Genomic DNA, 20619 nt, shown 5'->3' on the forward strand with positions numbered 1-20619 from the left:
TTCGGAGTGTTAATTGACATTATTTATTTAAGTTGTTTTTTTTATTTTATTTCCATCAAATAGTTCACAAAATTGAGCTATGATCTGAAATATGGTCTCTTATAATAATATTTCTTAAAAATAGTAAGCTTGCCTATCGTAAAGTGTAGCCTTAAGTTGATATAATTTCCAATATCATCATTATGAGAATAGATTACCTCTAGTTTATCACGATATTTTATGCTACTTAACATAATATTATAGCAGCTGCCAACGTTTCAATTGGTCGCCAGTCGTTGTTGAATTAGTACCGAACCTTTTCATCCGCAATGTGAGCTTTTATATCTTCGAGGTCGAGTTTCGAACGCTTTTGGATACGGTTGTGTTTTAAGTTTGTTCTCTGTTTTTGCTTGCATTCGCTTTCATAGTTTTCAGCTGCATTTGCCGGATAAGCGCTGGCACTCTGCCTCCCGGACGGTTATCCGTGTGCGAGTGAAAATTTTAATTTCAGTTTATTTAGGCGGTGATGAGAACGGCGCTGATCTATTGTAAGGGTTTTGTGACTTGAAAAAGAAAAGCGAAGAAAAGTGATATTTGGTTGTTGTGTGGTTGGAGTCGCTGGAGGAGGAATTGTTTAGGGATATGCGTGGAAGCATCGGGAATGCACTCTCGGGTGAAGTGATTTGGTGAGTACGTTCCAATTGAAGATTGTTGACAAGTGTATTTGTGGTGATACAAATTATGGTTTAGATGACGCATGGCTTCAAACATTTTGTGTATCCAAATAAAACATATTACATACTAAAGACGCACAGGGTATCGTCTGCTGACCATTGCCGCGGGTATATCGTGGAAGTCCCAGGTACCCGGCTCAAGCTTTAGTTGGCGGCGGTGGCTCTTGTTGACCTTCTACCCCCTGAGTATTTAGTGTGAATAAGGGCGTCTATGTGATGTTTTGCTGTACCTGTTGTGGACATCTAGTGCATCCTGTTCCCTTAACTTGTTGAGGACTCCCTGTCTTGCGTCAAAAGTTACACCCTTTTTGAAGTACTAGTCTTCACAGTATAAAAGGCACCATTACGAAGCATTAGATTTGATCAAATTATTCGTAGTTCTACTTGTCCAACGCCCCCGGCTGGGTGAGGGATAGAGGATGACACACACACACACACATAGGAGCTCTTATATCTTCGGGTCTCCTGTTAAGCTGAACCGCCGTTTGCTCCTCCTGCAGAGGCTCCCTTCGGAAGACGTACTTATAGATCAGTGGCATTACCAATCCGGCCAATGGTGGTGCAATGAAGTAAACCTGAAAGTATTACCGTCCTTTGTTGTTACGGAAAATGATTACCAGAAGCAGATCATACATACCCACAGAGCCTTGTAGCTCCCATTCCAAATAGCCGGAGGCAGCGTTCTTGCAGGGTTCATACTAGCACCGGTGTACGGTCCTGAAGCAATGGAAATTCCACCGACGATCAGTGCAAATTTGACCGGTGTGTCTTCACCGAACTTGCTGTTCCGGGGATCCCAAAGTCCACAGCAAGTCCAAACAAGAATTCCAGTTATAAAGAATTCCACACCGAAGGCTTCCACTATACTCAGGTCACTGTGAGGGGCGGTGGCACATGATCCGTTTCCGGTTTCCATCGCCATAGCGAAATATTTCATCGGAGTAACGGACATCAGCAGCCCATAGCCACAGATTCCGCCGGAAAACTGAGCAATCAGGTACAGGATGAACATCTGTTTGAATTCCAATCACCTAGTTAGTAATGTTCTGATTTATTGGAAACCATTCAAAGTACCTTACCGGAATATTCAGCGTTCCGTAGACAACGGCCGCGATCGACACGCAGGGATTGATATGCGCACCGGAGATATGTCCGAATATGATAATGACTATCATAACCGTGAATCCGAAGCCTATGCCGCCGGCTACATTAGTCGGACTGTTGCCAAATCCGGACACAACGCACATGCAGCCCAGAAAGAGTAGCGTCGCCGTGCCACAGAATTCCGCCAGGAAGATTGAGACCACATCTCTCGTGCAGCGGCCGGTGCCTACAAGTGTGAGAAAGATGAATCGTGTTAAAGAGTCAATCGCCTAAATGGTTGCTTCACGCTACACTAGAGCACTGTCCGGTTTTACATTGCAGCGTGAAATAATCTATGCTTACTGCCGAGATAATCCAAAAGTGAGTGCAAACTCATTAATTGAATATTGTGAAGATTTTGTTTTCGGTAGAATTTTTGAAGTGCTTACAACTAGCCGGCGAGAATTTATTTAACCGTGTTGGTTCTCAGTAATCACACTAGACGTCGGTATGGTTGTAGTTTATTTACTGTTTTTCACTGTATAGGTGGTGGTTTGATGTCGGCTCATTTGAGCGCTTGCGTGTTGAAATTGGTGCTTTAGAAGCATCCTCGGAAGCATCGAAGCAGAAAAGCTTTTCCGGATAGCCACCTGGTTGCGGAATCGAAGAAATAATGCGAGATGGTTCGTTATGTGACATGTTGGGTGCTGTTTGTTGTGGGCATTTTTAACCATGAGTGTTATGTTTCATTGAAAATATCACTTTCAATTGGCGAACCAAAGCAAAGCCAAAACTGGTTACATGACACTCACAGATGGCGAGTTGGTGAAAATGGTAATGACGTTTTGATACGTAATTGCATGACAATTTTTTAAATACATCATATTTTTTTTTAAATTAACCACTTGATTCGAGCAGTTAAATTAACGTTTACTACCACTCGAACTTTGAAATAAAAAAATATTTTGAGATTTTTAATTCTAGAACCACGAGAAAAGTAGCCAGGGAGTAGGCTCTGCCTTTGAACAAGTTTGACGTGCATTTTCTTTGCTGTGATTTTTTCGGAGAAACGATTTCGGCATATTTCTAAAAAAAATAAAAAAACCAATCTGATAGTGATTTTCAAAGTTATTCAAGTTTGAGACTGTCTTTCCATGACTCTCAACAAAACCCGTGTCATGAAGTTATTTTTCAGAGCTTCAGAGGGCAGCAGCTCCAAAAACAAACTCCTTCAGTAAACCCCCGACGTTATTTCGTTTGCGACGACGTCACGGAGAAGCGAACCACAAGGGCTGATCCTGGGGACTCTTTTAGTGATATTTCATATTAGCTGAACCTGATCTGGATGATCAAAATGTGAATATTACAAAAAGATTACAGATACAGGACTACAGAAAATTCTCCCTGAAGAAAAGGAATCATCAGGAATCAGAATGTATTCAAGGAGAGGCAACATGTTAATTCTGTTGAATAGCACCAGGTGGATATCATTCTGATTCAAGCAAGAAAGGTGGACCATGAAAGTACCAGTAGCGCCATGCAATTTCATTCTGTTGACATTGCTCATGGATTCATTTGGTGAGTTCGTTCCTACTTATTAACACTTAACAGCAAAATCACAAAACCGTTCGCTTTTGGCAACGTGCCAAGATTGAACGGAATTTGAAAATAGTGTGTTTTGCTCCTTGTGATTACAAATTTTAATATAAGATTTATTATTAGTAACGTCTATGTCATGACGATGCCTCGCAGTAGTCCGAAGTCAACCAAATCCAAGGGGTTGGTCACTCTACACAGTGTGCCAAAATCAAACTTGGACACACCCGGGTGCAGTCATTGACGTTTTTTGGCAACCATGGTTACAATTTTTATTATCTTTAAAGTTACTGGCAACACTGAAATTGTTCTGCGCCTGCGCAGTGTGCATGTGTCAAAATGTTATTGATGTTGCCACTCCTAGTCAAATTATTTTCGAAACAACCGTGAATCTTCACCAAGCCTCGCCATGGATTCTCAAAATCGTTAAACCCGTGACGGCAGTCGCATCCACATTTCCTCCCAGACGAAGAACAGCTAACAGCGGTATCTTGACCTGACCGAGGTTTCCGGGCATTGGCTACACGAACTAGCGATGCAGCTACCACGGCTGCGGCTGCTTCCAATGCTGCTGCTGGTCCGTCTTTTTTTTTACGAATTTTAGAGGAAACGGAACAGCAGAAGGAACAGCAGCAGCAGCAGCAACTAAAGCAGCAGCAGCAACTAAAGCAGCAGCAACTAAAGCAGCAGCAACTAAAGCAGCAGCAACTAAAGCAGCCGCAGCATTGGAAGCAGCCGCAGCCGTGGGAGTTGCATCGCTAAAGGCCGACAACATAGTAGAAGCGATTCGAAGCGATTCGATGCGATAGCAATTGGCAAAGCGAAATGCAGCGGCAAGCGAAGCAACCTATGACATGTTTATTAATTTATTTGATAAGGCTCAACCGAATTAACTTTACAGAGCCGAGGATTCTAGGTCACTATACAATACATCTTAAAACTATAGTCAAAAGGTACAACACAATAAACACTTTATCTTCCGCTATCCAAAAAGCCTCCTCCATCAGAACTGGAGCCGCTTCCAGTGGTTTCATTGTATGGCAAATTGTTGTACGCCAACGAGGGTCAGAGCGCGTCCATTGCAGCAATGGACGCAAAATGTGGTCAGCACTCACACACTCATCACGAAACGGTTGCTTTTCAAAGTCGACGACGCATCGACCGAAAGAACTGCTGATGAAGAACAATGAGGAGGACCACACAATGGTTGCTGCCGAGAAAACAGAGGATCGCGTAGCACACATCGAGAGTGGCCTGCTTTTGTCGACAGCCGAGTGAACACTGAACCAACCTATGACATAGTGAAAGCGTTTTTGAAAACATTACAGTCGCGTGCGCAGTGCAAAATATTTGTTCAAATTTGTTATTCAGCATGGATTCATCCGATGAGGAATATTTCGCTTCCTCAAGCACGATTAATTTCATAATCAACAACGAAAGAGAGTTTGCAGTTCACCCGATCAATCGAAATAGAAGGCGAGATGGGGAGTTCTTCAGGTTGTACGAAGATCTTCGTAAATATCCAGAGAAGTTTCGGTCTTACACAAGAATGGATATGGACACATTCGATGTGATTTTGAATCTAGTGACAAACAAGATAATAAAAGACTGGACCAACTTTAATCAAGAACCGATTCTACCTTGTGAACGATTGATTGTTACTCTCAGGTATGATTTAAATTGTTTGATTGTTGGAACAACATCATATTCAAATGCACCTTGTATATTTATTTTGCAGGTTCCTTGCAACAGGATCATCTTTTGCTAGCCTCGCATTTTCATTCCGTATGGGTCAATCAACGGTTGCTAGCGTAGTCCGAGAAACGTGCCAAGCACTATGGGAAGTTCTTCAGCCGATTTATATGCCAGTGCCAACTGAGCAAATGTTTCGATCGGTGGCAAATGAGTATTGGACTAAATGGAATTTCCCAAACTGCATCGGCGCTATTGATGGCAAACATATTCGAGTCAGATGTCCAGATAATTCCGGATCAATGTACTACAACTATAAAGCATATTATTCAAGCGTTATACAAGCCGTTGCAGACGCCAATAGCAGGTTCTTGATGGTGGAAGTCGGTGGATACGGTAAGCAGAGCGATGCTGGAACGTTTAGTGCCTCCAACATGTACGAACTGTTAACCGAAGGAAGACTTAACATCCCACCAGATGCTCCATTGCCAGATCAGGAACTTACATTGAAAATGCCGTACGTATTTGTCGGAGACGAAGCCTATCCACTAATACGAAATTTGATCCGCCCATACCCACGAAACCAATTGACTGAATCCCTCGAATATTTCAACTCACGACTATCGAGAGCATTGAGAGTGTTGAGTGTGCGTTCGACATTATGACCGCAAAGTGGAGGCTCCTGTGGAAACCAATTGAAACAGGACAGGAGTTCACCGATGATATTGTGAAAGCGATTTGCATCCTTCACAATGTCGTCATTGACCATGAAGGACTCGATGTGCAACTGGAGGAGGCCGCTGAGTTGAATGAAGGAGGTAATAAGAAGACGGCGAACAACACATGTTTCAAAATATGTACTAAAACTGGACGCTTTGTACGTAATTACTTCAAAGACTTTATGAACAGAAATAAGCTTTGAAATCGCTTCGAACTTATGTATTTATCATATTGAAGTTGAAAATAAATGCACTGTTCAAAAATCAAAACTATTTTTGGGAGATTACACTGGAGATAGGTGATGTAATCACTGAGTAATATTGCCTTTCAGTGGAAATTATGGTGGAGCGCTGATCTTCATTTGTCATCGGGACGTCCTGGTACTCTATTGTGATAATATCATGTTGTTGCATTGGTGGAGTACATTGATATGAACAAGATGTCTGTGATGCGTTCATTTCAAACTCAGCAAATGGTGCATGGCTCTGCAACGGCGTAGAACTTTGAATGTTGTACACATTCGGATCATCCTGGGTTATGTTGTCCTTGTAGACAAGCTTGTGTACGAGACTTTGCATCTCCATTCGAAATTCCAGTTTTTCTCTTGGCTTCAGCTTTTTCACATGTGGCAGGAGGCTTTTGAAGAATGCTTCATCCTCATCGTCGTCACAAGCACTAGACTTATTAGCCTTTTTTCCAGTAGTCTCAATTTCCGGGCTTCAATGTCAATCAGCTGCTGTTGAACACCTCGCTTACCATTTCTGTTTCGTGGTTGTGGGTTCGGATGAGGAATTATTTCAGTGGCATTATATTAATTATGAAATAAATCACTATTTACACTTACTTGTTGCCTCTCCTCCCAGCTCACAGGAAACTTGTCGCCAAAGCTTATCGACCATCAACCGGTTCCGGTACTGTTTCAATGTTTTGTCCCACAGCGCTTTTCTCGTAAAAACGAGAGCAATCAGATTTTTCGAATCGATTTCGGTGTCCATTTTTCCTCACTAGAATCAGTCCACTTGCGTTCGAAGGCGTCAAAACCTGGGGGGGGACGTGCTGTCAAATCAGCCTACTGATCATCTTGTATGAAACTGGTTCCAAACGTAAACAAACGCTGTAGGCTTCTTATGGCTTGTTTTCGTTTGGAACCAGTTATGCGAGGTAGGCGACGATTGTTCGTATTTGACAGCCACCTCCCCCCTTGGTCAAAACACAACACGAACAGCTCTGTCGCTTTGCTGAACGCTTTACACCTCTTCGCATCGCTTTCACTATGGCTGGTTTGGGCGATTCCCATAGAACGCTCATAGAGGGTGCTTTCACGCAAGCGCTCCGCTTATTGCCAACGAATCGAATCGCTTCGAATCGCTTCTACTATGGTGTCGGCCTAACTCGTGTAGCCGTGGCCAACGCTGGAAACCTTGGGTCGGTCACGACAAGCGGTGCTTGAGTTTTAATCGGAAAGTCAACAACCAAACAAAAACCATACCATCCGACCATTTGAACTGCACGAATATATCCATGGCGGTGGCTGCTACACCAATCATTCCATCGTCCAACATATAATGGTGGAGGACCCTCTTGGCAAAAACTCAAATAGTTCAACAAATTATTTTTACTCCTGCCTTTTTGCACTTCCAACTAACAGCTTCATAATGAACGGGAGTTTTGTGCATTTGTGATCGATCGCGCTGTGGTTGCACTTCATGATGGCGTTCACTGCTAGGGCTACGCTCGGGAACTCGACCAATCCGGAGGAGGAGCTTTCCGATTTAAGCCGGAACATTCGCACTTGCGACGGGTGGCAGTCCTTGGTGGTGAATGCAGTCAGCAGCAGATCCTCGGACGGCATACGGGTGGAGTATTGAAGAAGTGGAGAATGCGATTTTTGCTGGCCTGGGAAGCGATTTTTTTTTGGAAGCGCTGTAGACCTTGAAGCTGATCGAATTGTACGGGTTGGTGGACTCTGACAAGTAGTTCTGCTTGGAAAATTGGCTGGTCCGTTTCGGGTCAGCGGTGCGTCCTTCATCAGTCCGATGTGTGCTCCGGCCGGTGTTGGTTTCCAGTTTTCCGACGGATGATGCTCGGGCGGTGAAAAATTCGGTTCAAATCCGTTTCCTCCGCCGGCTCCCAGAAGAGTTGGTTGACTAATGATTGACGTTCGTTGTGCGGGGTCGGCCTTCCGCCGAAGAAGGAAGGATCGTGTAGCATCGGAGCTCGTCCGTTGCAGGCATCCTTGGAGACGGCTGCATCCACTATGTAGTCCCAACTGGAGTCCGTGTCGTATTTGAAAACATTGAAAAACAAGAGCTGTTTTTCACAAGCAATCAAAAGTCAGTTCAAAGACTTCTTGGCACTGCCGGTACAGCTGCGGCACACTGAGGTACACTGAGAAAAAAGTTGGCGCAAAACAAGTGTGTAGAGTGACCACCCCTTGACCAAATCATAAATTGAGTTCGATTTTGGCAACACTACATTTTCGGGCTTGCTGCCAAAATTGAACGGGTACAATTCAACTGCAAAGGAATAGGTGGATTAAAAGTCTGTTAACAAACGTTTTATAATCTTGTACGCGAAAACCCAACCCTCTTACCCAACATCCCAGTGAGTCACGTCAACACATTTCTACCCATTCCTTTCTTGACCTGCGTTAGGGCGCTGGTATAGCCTAGTTTGAGATCACCAGTTTTTACACATTGAGAATGATTGCTAGTCCCAAGCATCAGGATTTTCCAGTAATCAAAGGATCACATTTTAATCCTTGTTACTTTTTATGGCTTGATAATAGTGACAAGACTCAGGTAGTGACCACCGCGCCGTTATGAATTTCTATATTGTGTATTTCAAATCGAAAATATTGTTTATGTTCATAGATTTCACATAATCCTTTTCCCTTTGTTCTTCTCCTTTTCCTTTCCCTCTTCTCTTTTCAGAAATCGAGTGATGGCGCTATAGTTATAAGTCATAAAAGGCTTAGAGTTAGTGCTAATGCCCCAACCGTCAGAAGAAAATCGGACATCACTTAACCTTTCTAGCTTTATGCTTCCAACGACCAACCAACCATATAATTACCAAATTCGGAACGTACCGTACGAGATGTCCACGTTGCATCCATTTATTGGATTCTGAAGCATCGAAGATTTAAGAGGCAACTAACCATCACTCGATTTCCTTTTGCTTCTTTTTCTTGTATTCCTAAATCATCACTTGCTAAAAGTATTGGTAAAATTTGTTGGTAGTGTGCGTCGCCGTGCCAAAACAGTCAATGAATCATAAATATCAACTGGTATGGTGAGCAAAATCTACCATCTCTTTTATTCTTTTACTTTTCAATGCAACAGCAAATGTGACGTCACACATGCAAGCGTATAAGAATGTCGTAGACAAAACATTCACACTGCCAGACAACGCTGTACGGCATTTTGTTTACACCCCTGAGCGGGAAAGCCAATAAAAGGCTACATGCAATGCTGCCATCTTCCCTTTTTGTGTTTAATTCAATATTTTTTAACCTTTGCAATTGGAACGTTTATGTTCCAGAAAAGGTCCCTTTAGTTATATTTATTCAGTGTTTGATATTCATTCACCATTAAAATCATCCACTCATCTATGTTATTGGTTGAAACTTAGTATTTGCATGTTTTAATAAACTTATGTTGACTGCTAGACGTAATACATCTGGCAACGCTTGTTCAATGATTCTTTTACGTTCCCTAGCAAAGAAGTGGAGTCGGAGTGATTTTCTTGGTGTTTTATTTTGTTCACCAAGAGATTTGACCTCCAGTTTTTATTCATTTTGTGTATTCGGTTACGTGAAATTGTTGAATTCTACGAAGAACACAAGTAAGTAAATGCAGTGATAGTGTTTTACTCAGAAAATATACGATGTAAAATCATGAAATACTTGCTTTAAATTTTCGAATAGCTTGTGTGTGAATGTATGTGTATACTAATGATGATGATTGAAGAATATTTCAAAAACAAGAAGAATCCTAATTGATTGACTGTGTTTTGAGCCTTAAACAGGCCCGATGTTTTCTGAATCATCTTGCCCCTTAAATGCTGCACAGTAGGCCTAGCCGTTTTGATATGTGTGACGCATCTTCGATGTGAAACATATATCAAATAGACAAGAAAGATGATGTAGGTACATATATATATCATTTTTCAGAATGCTTTCAAGAACTGGCTGTGTTGGTTTTAGATTAGATTAGATTAGAACCACGAGAAAAGTAGCCATCATTTGTGCGTTTCATAAAAAAATTGAAATTATTTGGTCCAGTGTTGTGGAATCGCTGGTAGAAGAAAGTCACGTCACTGCTTGACAAAGTGGTCAATTGCGGATCTGAAAACTTTCTTGAGCACACCGTCGTTTATTGGCAATATGGTTGAAAAATTTTATACTATAACACTTCGAAAATTTTGAATTATAAATGTGCTAATTAGTTGGCCAGCCCGTTAATTTCTGGCAAGCACTTCCAATAATTTGATATTATGTACACGCAAAATTCAGCATATTTGTAGTTATGTGTCAAAATTTCAGCTCAGTTGATCATAACCAAACCTTTTGCAATTAACATAGTTGCAACATGCAAAAGTTGGCTAGTTGGTATCAAAATTTAAAGGCCACCACTGTATATCTTATAAAGGAATATCATGTACCAACCTTCCAAAAGTCATTGAATACTTGATTACAACAACTTTCCCGAAGACGGCAACTTCCTAGAGCCAGCCAATGGCTGAAAGTCTCTTTAATAAAGTAACCTAACCTAGCTTCCTAGAAGGTCAGGATCACGAGATATAGCGTATGATAGAAAATCACATGCAGACCAGCGCCACGTTGTGTGAAAATGATGAACTAATTTACCTATCATCTCGAAGGCCTCAATCACTTCAACAACTTTCCCTAAAACAGTAATTTCCATGATGCCCAGGATCTCTGAGATAGAGTTTTGACAGAAAGCTCACATGCACACTAGTGCCGCGTAGTGAGAAAATTCTGAATTGCTGTCCACCAACCAAATGGTCTTGACCCACTGACAGCTTTGCCTAATACACTAACTTTCTATATTACCAGGATCACGATAGACTCCATTAACGCAGTTCATCCGTGCTAATGGAATTACTCGAGATCAACGTTAAAGGAAACCGCGCTATTCGCGGGATTGCTGAACGTCTGATAATTTTACGCGAACTTGTATATTTGTACGATATCTGTCGCTCCATTAATATTTGTCTTATTTCATAGAAATTAACACTCTTTTTAAACTGTGCAGCATACCAAAACAAAACCGTAAGATAACCACATAGTTACATCTCGTTTGCATAAGGCCTGTACTCGAAAGAAAAAATGCACCAGACAAAAGTGTTCGCCAAAAAAATATTTTAAGTGGATTTTCTTGAAACTTTCAGGGAATGAACTAATACATATGGATTATGTTTCGGCATAATTACTTTATTCAATTTCCTTTCCATCGCTGAAAGCCCGCACCTTTCCCTTAAGACCCCTGATTACATTTTGTGCAATGGTGGAGCCGACCTTTCTGGTCACTTTCATCCATTCTTTCTTCAACTCCAGCTCGTTTTTAAACACCTTGGATGATTTTCGAACTTTGGCATTCATTATGGCCCAAAATCTTTCCACCGGACTAATCTCTGGTGAATTTGGGGGGGTTGGCGGTTTTTGGTATAAAAACAACGTTATTGTCTCTGTACCAATCCAACGTCGATCGCGCGAAATGGCATGATACCAGGTCCGGCCAAAATAATGTCTCGCCTCCGTGAGACCGCAGGAAGGGCAACAGACGCTTCTGGAGGCACTCGGTGCGGTAAATTTCGCTGTTGATGGTAACCATTGTGACGTACGGTTGCTCAGTTTACCGCATTGGCAAATGGCCTGCCAGAGCAAGTATTTTTTGGCGAATTTGTCCACTTTCTTCTTCTTTATGTCTTCCGGAATATCAAACCGTGATTTGGCAACGTAGAACTCCAGCCCCGGTATCTGTTTTGCGTCTGCCTTGATGTAGGTTTCGTCATCCATAACCACACACATCGGTTTCGTTAACCACTCTCGATACAGCTTCCTTGCGCGGAATTTGGCCGCCGTGTTTTGTTGATCACGCTGGTTCGGTGCCTTCCGGACCTTGAATACACGAAGCTCAGCTCGTTTCATGGTTTGATGAACGAACCAGGCGGAACACTTTGCCTTCAGAGCCTTTATCCGGAGAAGAAAGTAGCTTTCGGCCGCGACACAAGGCATCTATACTAGCAATAGGCAATCTTGGATCGAATTACAAAAGATCGATTATTTTGGTTCGATTTTTTGAATCGATCTCATACACGACAAAAATCGACTGGATCGATCCTTTTCATTCGATTTTTGTTCGATCCAAAACGAAATTTTCTGTGCATTTGCAATTTAATATTGATTTTTTTTGTCTTCACCTTTGCACATCACTTACCTTGAACATAAATTCTGCAAACAACCAGTGTGACAGTCAGTGTTGGAAAAGTTCGCGATATTTAACGAAGTTTTATTTTTGCAAAATGTTTCCGCGCACTTCATTTTTTTCAGTTCCGGTCGAACGTTCAAATTTTCTTATCTGCATTGCGACACTGTATGAAAGTCATTTGAAGCCACTCGAAGAAACATGGTTGCCAGTGGAATTGCCAAAAGATCCCTTAGCAACCGTGTTGCTGTTTTGACAGAAATTTACATTGCGCGTCTCTATCAACGTTTCTGGCAGGAAGGAGAAAGAGAAAGTTTGGAGCTCCAGAGATGTTTAATTGTCTTTCTCTATCTAGCACACACCTAATCAAGTATCCTGAGGATAAACTTCCACATGTCAAATGAAATCAAAATAGTCATTTACTATATTCTCATCATGTATGTATGTTACACACACAACTTTTACTGCGTACGTAGTACACAATTTATTTCTAAATGATATAAATCATCACACTAAATGACTATTATAAATGAAATGCCATAACAAGATTGCTCATGTAACGTAATATCAACTTTAGACTGAACTTGGGGTTAATCTGCACCAAGTTTCCTATGATCAGTTATATTTGAAACATGTGATATTTTGAAAAATTTATCGATTCAAAATGATTGATTAAATCGATTCTGGCCACAAGATCGCCTAACGCAAATCTATACACTATGACACAAATGACAGTTTTTAAAACTTCTAAATAGAGCTGGAATTATGGCGTAACAGCCTTTGTAAACAATGACTTCTCATGTTGATTTCTCGGAATTCAAGGCACGCCTACACAAACCAACAAATCCATCGGGTAGGGGAAGTCTTCCTCTACTTGATGGTGATGTCGATTTACTTGTGTCATCTTCATTCATCAATGATTCTGCAGTATTGGTGATAAATGATGATTTCCCCCGCAAAAACGAAAACGACATAAGCTAATTCTCTAACGGCGCCGGTGGTGTAGTGGTAAGCGTGATTACCTCTCACCCCAGTAGGCCTGGGTTCAATCCCAGTCGGCGCCGCCGGGATGTTCTGAGGCATAACTTCTCTGATCACGCCTTCCTTCGGATGGGAAGTAAAGCCGTTGGTCCCCGGTTCATGAGTTGATGGGTCGATAGGTAGGGTCCAGGTGTGGGAGCTGCCTTCCTGGCACGTCGGTAGCATTGGTGCTCAGCACGGAAAACAAGATCGACGGAAAAAACAAACCAAAGGAAAAAAAAATAAGCTAATTCTCGATGAAAATTTCAATTTGTCCTATCTGATTAGAAAGATTCTTTTAATCGTCTTTCTCTTTTGATAACCACTGCTACGCAAATAGATTTGGCACTAATTTAACCCTCCGTTACACGCGCTGTTGTACTTTGTACAACACACATGAGTTTTCCTTTGCCATTTTGTTGCTGAGCTACCAATCGATCTGAAACCAACGAGTATTCCTCAAAAAACTTGTTTTGATCTGATCAAGCTAAACTTTGATTACAGTAAACTCCTAAGAAATGCGGATAATAGGGAAAATGTAAATGGAAACCGCGTAAACTGTGACCATACTACGTGGGATTTGACTTAATTGATTACAACATGGAATATATCGAGATCCTGACCAGATAGAAAGTTACTGTCTGTGACAAAGTTGTTCAGGAGATCATAGCCTTGTTGCTGGTGGATGCAAGTTCAGAATTTTCTCACTACGTAGCGCTAGTATACATGTGAAATTCTTGCATGTGATATATCTCGAGATCCTGACCAGATAGAAAGTTATTGTCTTCCACGAAGTTTTTCAGGAGATCAAAGCCTATTGCAAGATGGGCACCACCGAGCAGCTCGGTATTTTATTTTGCTGGATCTCAGCGAAAAACTTGCCACGTGGTGAGAAAATTCTTAACTACTGTCTACCAGCCAAAAAGTCTTGACCCCCTAAACAACTTTGCCGAAGACAGCAACTTTCTAGCTGATCAAGATCTCGAGCTGAATATGCGTGATAGGCACGTATAAACTAGCGCCACATAGTGAGAAAATTCTGAACTATTGTCACCCAAAAAAAGATCCTGACTTCCTGAAATACTTTGCCGGATATTTACTTTATATCTGGTTAGGATCTAGAGATATTTTATATGCGAGAATTTCACATGTATAGTAGCGCCGGGAAGTGAGAAAACTCTGAACAACTATCCACCTGCGAAAAGGACTTGACCTCCTGAACAACTATGCCGAAGACAGTACCTTTCTATCTGGTCGGGAACTCGAGATATTTTATATGAGAATTTCACGTGTATACTAGCGTCCCGTAGTGAACAAATTCTGAACTAATTTCACTAGCAAAAAAGTTATGAATACTTGGAAAACTTTGTAGATGACAGTAACTTTCTATCTGATCAGAATCTCGAGATATTTTATATGCGAAAATTTCGCGTGTATACTAATGCCACGTAGTGTTAAAATTTTGAACTATAGGCATTGACCTCATGAACAACTTTTTCGAAGCCAGTAATTTTCTACCTGTTCAGGATCTCGAGCTATAGCATACGCGAGAACTGTTCACGTTTACTAGCGCCACGTGGTGTGAAAATTTTGGACTACTGTCCACCACCCACAAAGTCTTGACCCCCTGAACAAGTTTGTCGAAAACAGTAACTTTCTATCTGCTCAGGATCTCGAGCTATTGTATATACGAGATTTGCTTGTGTATACTAGCACCGCGTAGTGAGAAAACTCTGAACAACTGTCCACCAACAAAAAGATCTTGACTTCCTGAACAACTTTGCCAAAGACAATTACTCTCCATCTCGTCAGGATCTAGTGATGTATCACTTGCAGAAATTAACATGTATAAGAGCGCTACCTAGTGAGAAGATTCTGAATAACTGTTCACCAGCAAAAAGTTTATGATCTTCTGAACAGCTTTGCCGAAGACAGTAACTTTCTATCTGGTCAGGGTCTCGAGATATTATTAAGAGAATTTCACGTTACTAGTTCCGCGTTGTGAGAAAGTTCTGAACTAATGTCCACCAGCCAAAAAGTCTTGACCCCCTGAACAAGTTTGCCGAAGGCAGTAACTTTCTATCTGCTCAGGATCTGGAACTATTGTTTATGCTAAAATTGCACGTATATACTAGTGCCACGTAGTGAGAATTTTTGGAACTACTCTCCACCAGCAAAAAGGTTATGATCTCTAGAACAACTGTGCGCAAGACAGTAACTTTCTATCTGGTCAGGATCTCGAGATTTTCTATGTTGTATCCAATTAAGTCGAATCCCACATAGTACGGACACCGTTTACGCGGTTTCCATTCACATTTTCTCTATTATCCGCATTTTTTGGGGGTTAACTGTGATAAAAGTTTAGCTTGTTTAGTTAAAAACTAGAGTCGGTGTATAATGAGTCACGCCAAGAGTGAAGCCAAGTCTACCTATTGAACCGTCAAACCAGCTACCTATCGGGCAAAGTAAACAAACATTACGATGCTATGAAAGGTCCACGAAAGGTATTGCAATAAAATATAAAATTTAATTGAAGAAATGATCATAAACACGCAGTGAGCATTAAATTGTCATGGAATACGTTCGGTAACGATCAGTAATGAGAATTTCTACTATTTTTTGTTAAGAAAATTTGACAAAATCACTGATTTAATGATTTACTACAGCCGCATTTTTTTTCTCTCGCTAGAAGTCATTTGAAGTTGTTGTAGAAGTCCTCTGTTGCCAAGTGAAAAGAATGGGAATCTTTCGAAAACCGTGATGCGAGTTCAACTATTTTTCTCTTGGCGTGACTCATTATACACCGACTCTATTAAAAACAAGTTTTTGAAGGAATACCCGTTTGTTTCATATCGATTGGTAGCTCGGCTGCAAAATGGCAATGGAAAACTCACACTGTTGTACAAAGTACAACGCGCGAGTACTCGTGTTACAAAAGTTGGCGCGAGTAACGGATGGTTAACAACACAGTTTGATAAAGGAGATTCTTATCTAGCATCCAAAACGTCAAATATAATATAGGGAAAGGTTTTGCAGCTGAGTTATCAACGGAAGAGAAAGTCGATGAAGAGGATCGGTCAATGCAGATAGGACCTTTTGAAATGTTTATCTAGAATTGTGTGTACCGTAACGGCTGATTCATTGGGTTTTTTGTGTTATCTACAGCATGTTATGTTCTTTTGGGCGGACGTTTACTCTGTCCGCTATTTACCCAAGGATAGTCCTTGCAGGGAATTTGATAAATTCCAGACTGTTCATCCGGTGGAACCTTATCTTTCAGGTTGCACGACAGGTCACGCAAAGTGCTGTCGCTCTTGTGTACTACCTGAAGTCCTTGTCGCTTGAGTGTGGATTTGATTGGGTTTGTGATTTTGGGATAGAGTGGCAGACTGATTCTTTTTACTTCTTCTCCCACCGGTTCTAGTGTGGTTATATTTTGTCGGTACTTCTTTCGTTTGTGTTTTTGGAGAACTCCTTTTCGTGCCCATTCACTTAAGCCGCTTTGCAGATACGGTTTCTTTCCTCTGCAAACTCGTCATTCTCCATGGGAACGTTGTAAAGAATTTTTTATTGAAGGGTTTTTTTTCTAGGTAGTGCAAAAACATCGTCTACATAGTGCCTCCACACACGTGGGAAAAACTTTTCCCTCATGAACTCATGAAGACGTTCGCCAGGAGAGGCAAAAGTTTGCTGCCCATGCTTAGACCAAACGTTTGCTTATAAAATTTCCTTCTAAAAGTGAAAAAAATTCTGGTTCATGCATACCTCAGCCACAAGCAGGTAAGCCTCAATGTGATTGTGTGGCACTCGACGACGTTCCAGATGCCGACGCAGACAACTTAAAGCACCGGTGATTGGTACACTTGGGAATAGTGCTGCAACATCAAACGATAACAATATCTCACTTCGTCTCAACTTGAACCCTTCAAGCTGCTCAACCAGATCTGCCGAATTTTGAACGCTTTTTCCATGCGTTACGGGGTAGTTCTTCATTTCATCCACTAGCCAAGCTGCCATTTTCTCGTGTGTGAATCTATGTAAAATGCTTGTTTAAACAATTTTAATAGATATATACGGGAAATGGATGTAATGTCGGCCTAAATGCCCCTAAATTGGGCCCATACACAAATTCAGCAATCGACTAAATTTTCAATAGCGACCAAAATATCCATATGTACCGTCTCAATGACGCGTTCGTGTAGATAAAATTTATTAATAGCAGATTTATAGCGATGGGCCCAATCTTAGATCCATAGGCCAACATTAGCGCCATTTTCTCTAGTCTAGATACTGAAATTTACAAGAATTTAGGCAATATTGGCATCAATTATAAGTCACAAATTATGATAAACTTGTAATTATTAACTATTGTTATTTTAACCTTCTTGTAGGTTTTACTTGTAGCAGTGAAAAATCCGGATTGATTTAAACGGTTGAAGTATTTAACTATATAAATACAGCTTGATGGTTGGATAAGAATTATCTAACATTAGGTGAACACTTACAATTCTGGGATATAATACTCCAGAATTCGACAGACAAGTTAATCTCGAGAAAACAATGGTTAAAGCTTCGAGATCTTATCTCGGCCTATGCTTGAAATCCGGTATAATCATTGAAATCGAGGATAAAAGCAACTTGCCTCTAATTGTTCTATACTTATAAAATTATACAGAGTGTTCAGCAAAACATTAGAAAAAATCTTCTAAGAGTTTGGTGATAGGAGTACAGACTGAAACCCAAGCTGAAACCCTATATAAGTAGTAAAGTACATGTTTAATACATGACAAATTATAATCACATGTTAATAATTAATATCTCGTACGCTGACGAGAATATCTCAGCCATAGCAAAATGAGTTATTCTTGAACAATTAGCAAAACACCCTCTGCGAAGAGCTCTGTCTGAAGTCTGCTCAAGAGTTTTCGAGAGATAATCGAAGAAACTGTTGGCAAGTTTTCCTCTCGCAATCAACAAGTTGATAAAGGTGAGTGGTCAGTTCTTGCGATGCTCAAGCAGTCGGCTATGGTTCGAGACTCATTGAAACCATGTTGATGCTTTTCTAATTTTAATTTTTCTATAATAGCTCATTTTGCTATTGCTTATAACTTCAGTAGCTCAAACAACTTTGTTTTTGGTTTGATGTTACAACAGCTTGCCAATAATTCAGTTATAGTTCCATAGCTTTTCAGTTATTAATTTTGAGATGATCTGATATTCTTTTTTCAATAGTAAAACATGCTATTGGATTGATATTCTCTTCTACTCGGGAAGCCTGCAAAACATTGTAAAGACTTTAAGGACCACGCACAATGGATCCCGTTGGTGCGATCCGTTCCGGTAAATTTGACAGATTTTTTTCCTTGATTTGGTTTTCGTCGATCTTGTTTTCCGTACTGAGTGTATCAATGCTTCCCCAACGACAAGGGAGGCAGCTCCCACTCCTGGACCTATCAACCCATCAACTCATGGACCGGGGATCAGTAAATCCCGACGGCGCCGACTCGGATTGAACCCAGACCCTTTGGAGTGAGAGACAGTCACGCTTACCGCTACACCACCGTGCCATGGGATACTGGCAAATTTTCTGGAAAGAATCTCAATCGGATCCATTGAGCTTGGCCCTTTGGCAATGAATTTACGTAGCATACTTATCGTAACATAGCTCGTAATTCAATGACCGAAGAAATTTTACGCAGTTTCATACTAACAAACCTCGCAAAATTCATAATTACTGAGAGCTCTTCCTTCCGGAGTTGCGCAATCGTAATCATAAGGGACATGGGAACCTGATTAGTATACACTGATAATAACACAACTGCTTTTTTGTAAGCACCGAGATTTTTTTACGATTGCCACACTTGAAAGGCCACCGTCATAAATCATGGCAAGTACGCCAACAAGGCTTGATGCATTCACTTGTGTGCTATCTGCAAACAGCATTCACTGTTATCGTGACATTTCTCTACGGCTCTAGGGCGAGAATGATGAGAAGCGCCACCCTTGTTGGGATGCTGGTCATTAGCAAGTGTATCTGATCGAGTGGTTATGAATCAAATTGTAGACTGGTGGTGATTTCCAGTATTTTCTGAATAGAGATAAGCACCTTTGCACGCGGTACGCCATCACACTTTTGTTGATATTGGTCCCAAAACAATGTGATATAACTGATTATTACCCAAATTTCTAAAATAAATAGTTAAAGAGGGAAATGTTTTCTTCTTTATTACAGTATGCAAAGAATATAATTTTACTGGCCCATAATAACATCCTTTGATGTTTTTGTTGAGTTTCAAAACATAATTTTAATTTGCTTAGAAATTCGATGAAAATGGAAGCGAGACTTTTTTTCAATAGGGGTACTGGATGTAATGTCGGCCTAAATGCCCCTAATTTTTGCCCATGTATAAATTCAGCAATCAACTAAATTTTCAATAGCGACCAAAAATGTCCACTAGTACCGTCCCAATGACGCGCTCATCTAGATACAATTGATAAATAGCGGATTTTTAGCAATGGGCCCAAGCTTAGATCCATAGGCCAACATAAGAGCCATTTCCCCTACTTAAATAAAAATATTGAAATTTTTAGAGAAATTATGTGGACGCAATTGCTAGTAATGTCATGAGTGAATTTTCAAATACTCTTATCTAATTTTGTAATCTTAGCCCGCCTATGCAAATTAAAATTTCCCCAACATTATGGTGGTTCTAGTTTCCGGGGGCAAGCAGAGAGTTTCGACAAATTGTCGTTTCAATATTTATTTACAGAAGCAGACACGACTATTTGAAAATTCACTCTCTGGATGTCATATATTTTACCAGCACAATCTCAATAAAAGTAAATAAATCTGTCAACGGAAGGACAAAAGGCTAAAGATTTCAATTTCGATTCGACAAAATTTGCATTCAAGCTTCAGGGGAAACATTAATAACTTGCATATTCTTCCGATATTATTTGCATCGCTCTTGGTGTATGTGGTGCATTTGGAGCTGTGTCATTTTGCCGAAGGACGTTTCACTGAAGAACATTTTGCCGAATGGATCATGTCGCCGAATTTTACAACTCGAAAGAACTGCTCAAGTCTACAAGAAGGAAGCATTCCTTCAAAAAGAGCAAATTTTGTTTTGCAGTGTTTCGGCTGTTCGGTTGTCACAGTGGGTGCATTTTTTGTTGACGTAGGACTACGTCTTTGATTTCTATATGGGGGTACACTTTGTGAAAACCGAAAATGGAACATGTTACAAATTAAGAAAGATTTTGAACGTTAATAACTCAGCTGCCCCTGGTCCAATTTCAATAATTTTATCATCAATCTATCAGAAATATGGCTGCGTATCGATAAC

General features: G+C 40.8%; 1 protein-coding gene and 1 pseudogene across 3 annotated transcripts in view; both read right to left on the bottom strand.

The window, feature by feature from the left end:
- Positions 1–36: 36 nt before the first annotated feature.
- Positions 37–20619, bottom strand: part of LOC135709423 (aquaporin AQPAn.G-like) — a 33238-nt gene continuing 12655 nt past the window's right edge. Inside the window, exons 1-4 of one of the 3 annotated variants that reach the window (XM_065231731.1) lie at positions 2160–2208; positions 1793–2043; positions 1351–1725; positions 37–1288 (exon numbers count right to left, since the gene is read on the bottom strand). In XM_065231731.1, the coding sequence (XP_065087803.1) occupies positions 1094–1288; positions 1351–1725; positions 1793–2043; positions 2160–2193 (855 nt within the window). In that variant the 5' untranslated portion in view covers positions 2194–2208 and the 3' untranslated portion in view covers positions 37–1093. Of the gene's footprint in view, positions 1289–1350; positions 1726–1792; positions 2044–2159; positions 2209–20619 lie in introns of those variants that run through there. The other 2 variants (XR_010518349.1, XM_065231730.1) reach the window with 2 other exon arrangements.
- Positions 6074–6703, bottom strand: LOC135709548 (uncharacterized; annotated as a pseudogene).

This window comes from Ochlerotatus camptorhynchus, unplaced genomic scaffold, assembly GCF_037179485.1.
Source record: "Ochlerotatus camptorhynchus isolate MF236.1 unplaced genomic scaffold, CSIRO-AGI_Acam_v1.1 ptg000361l, whole genome shotgun sequence".
In the NCBI taxonomy this organism is placed as follows: domain Eukaryota; kingdom Metazoa; phylum Arthropoda; class Insecta; order Diptera; family Culicidae; genus Ochlerotatus; species Ochlerotatus camptorhynchus.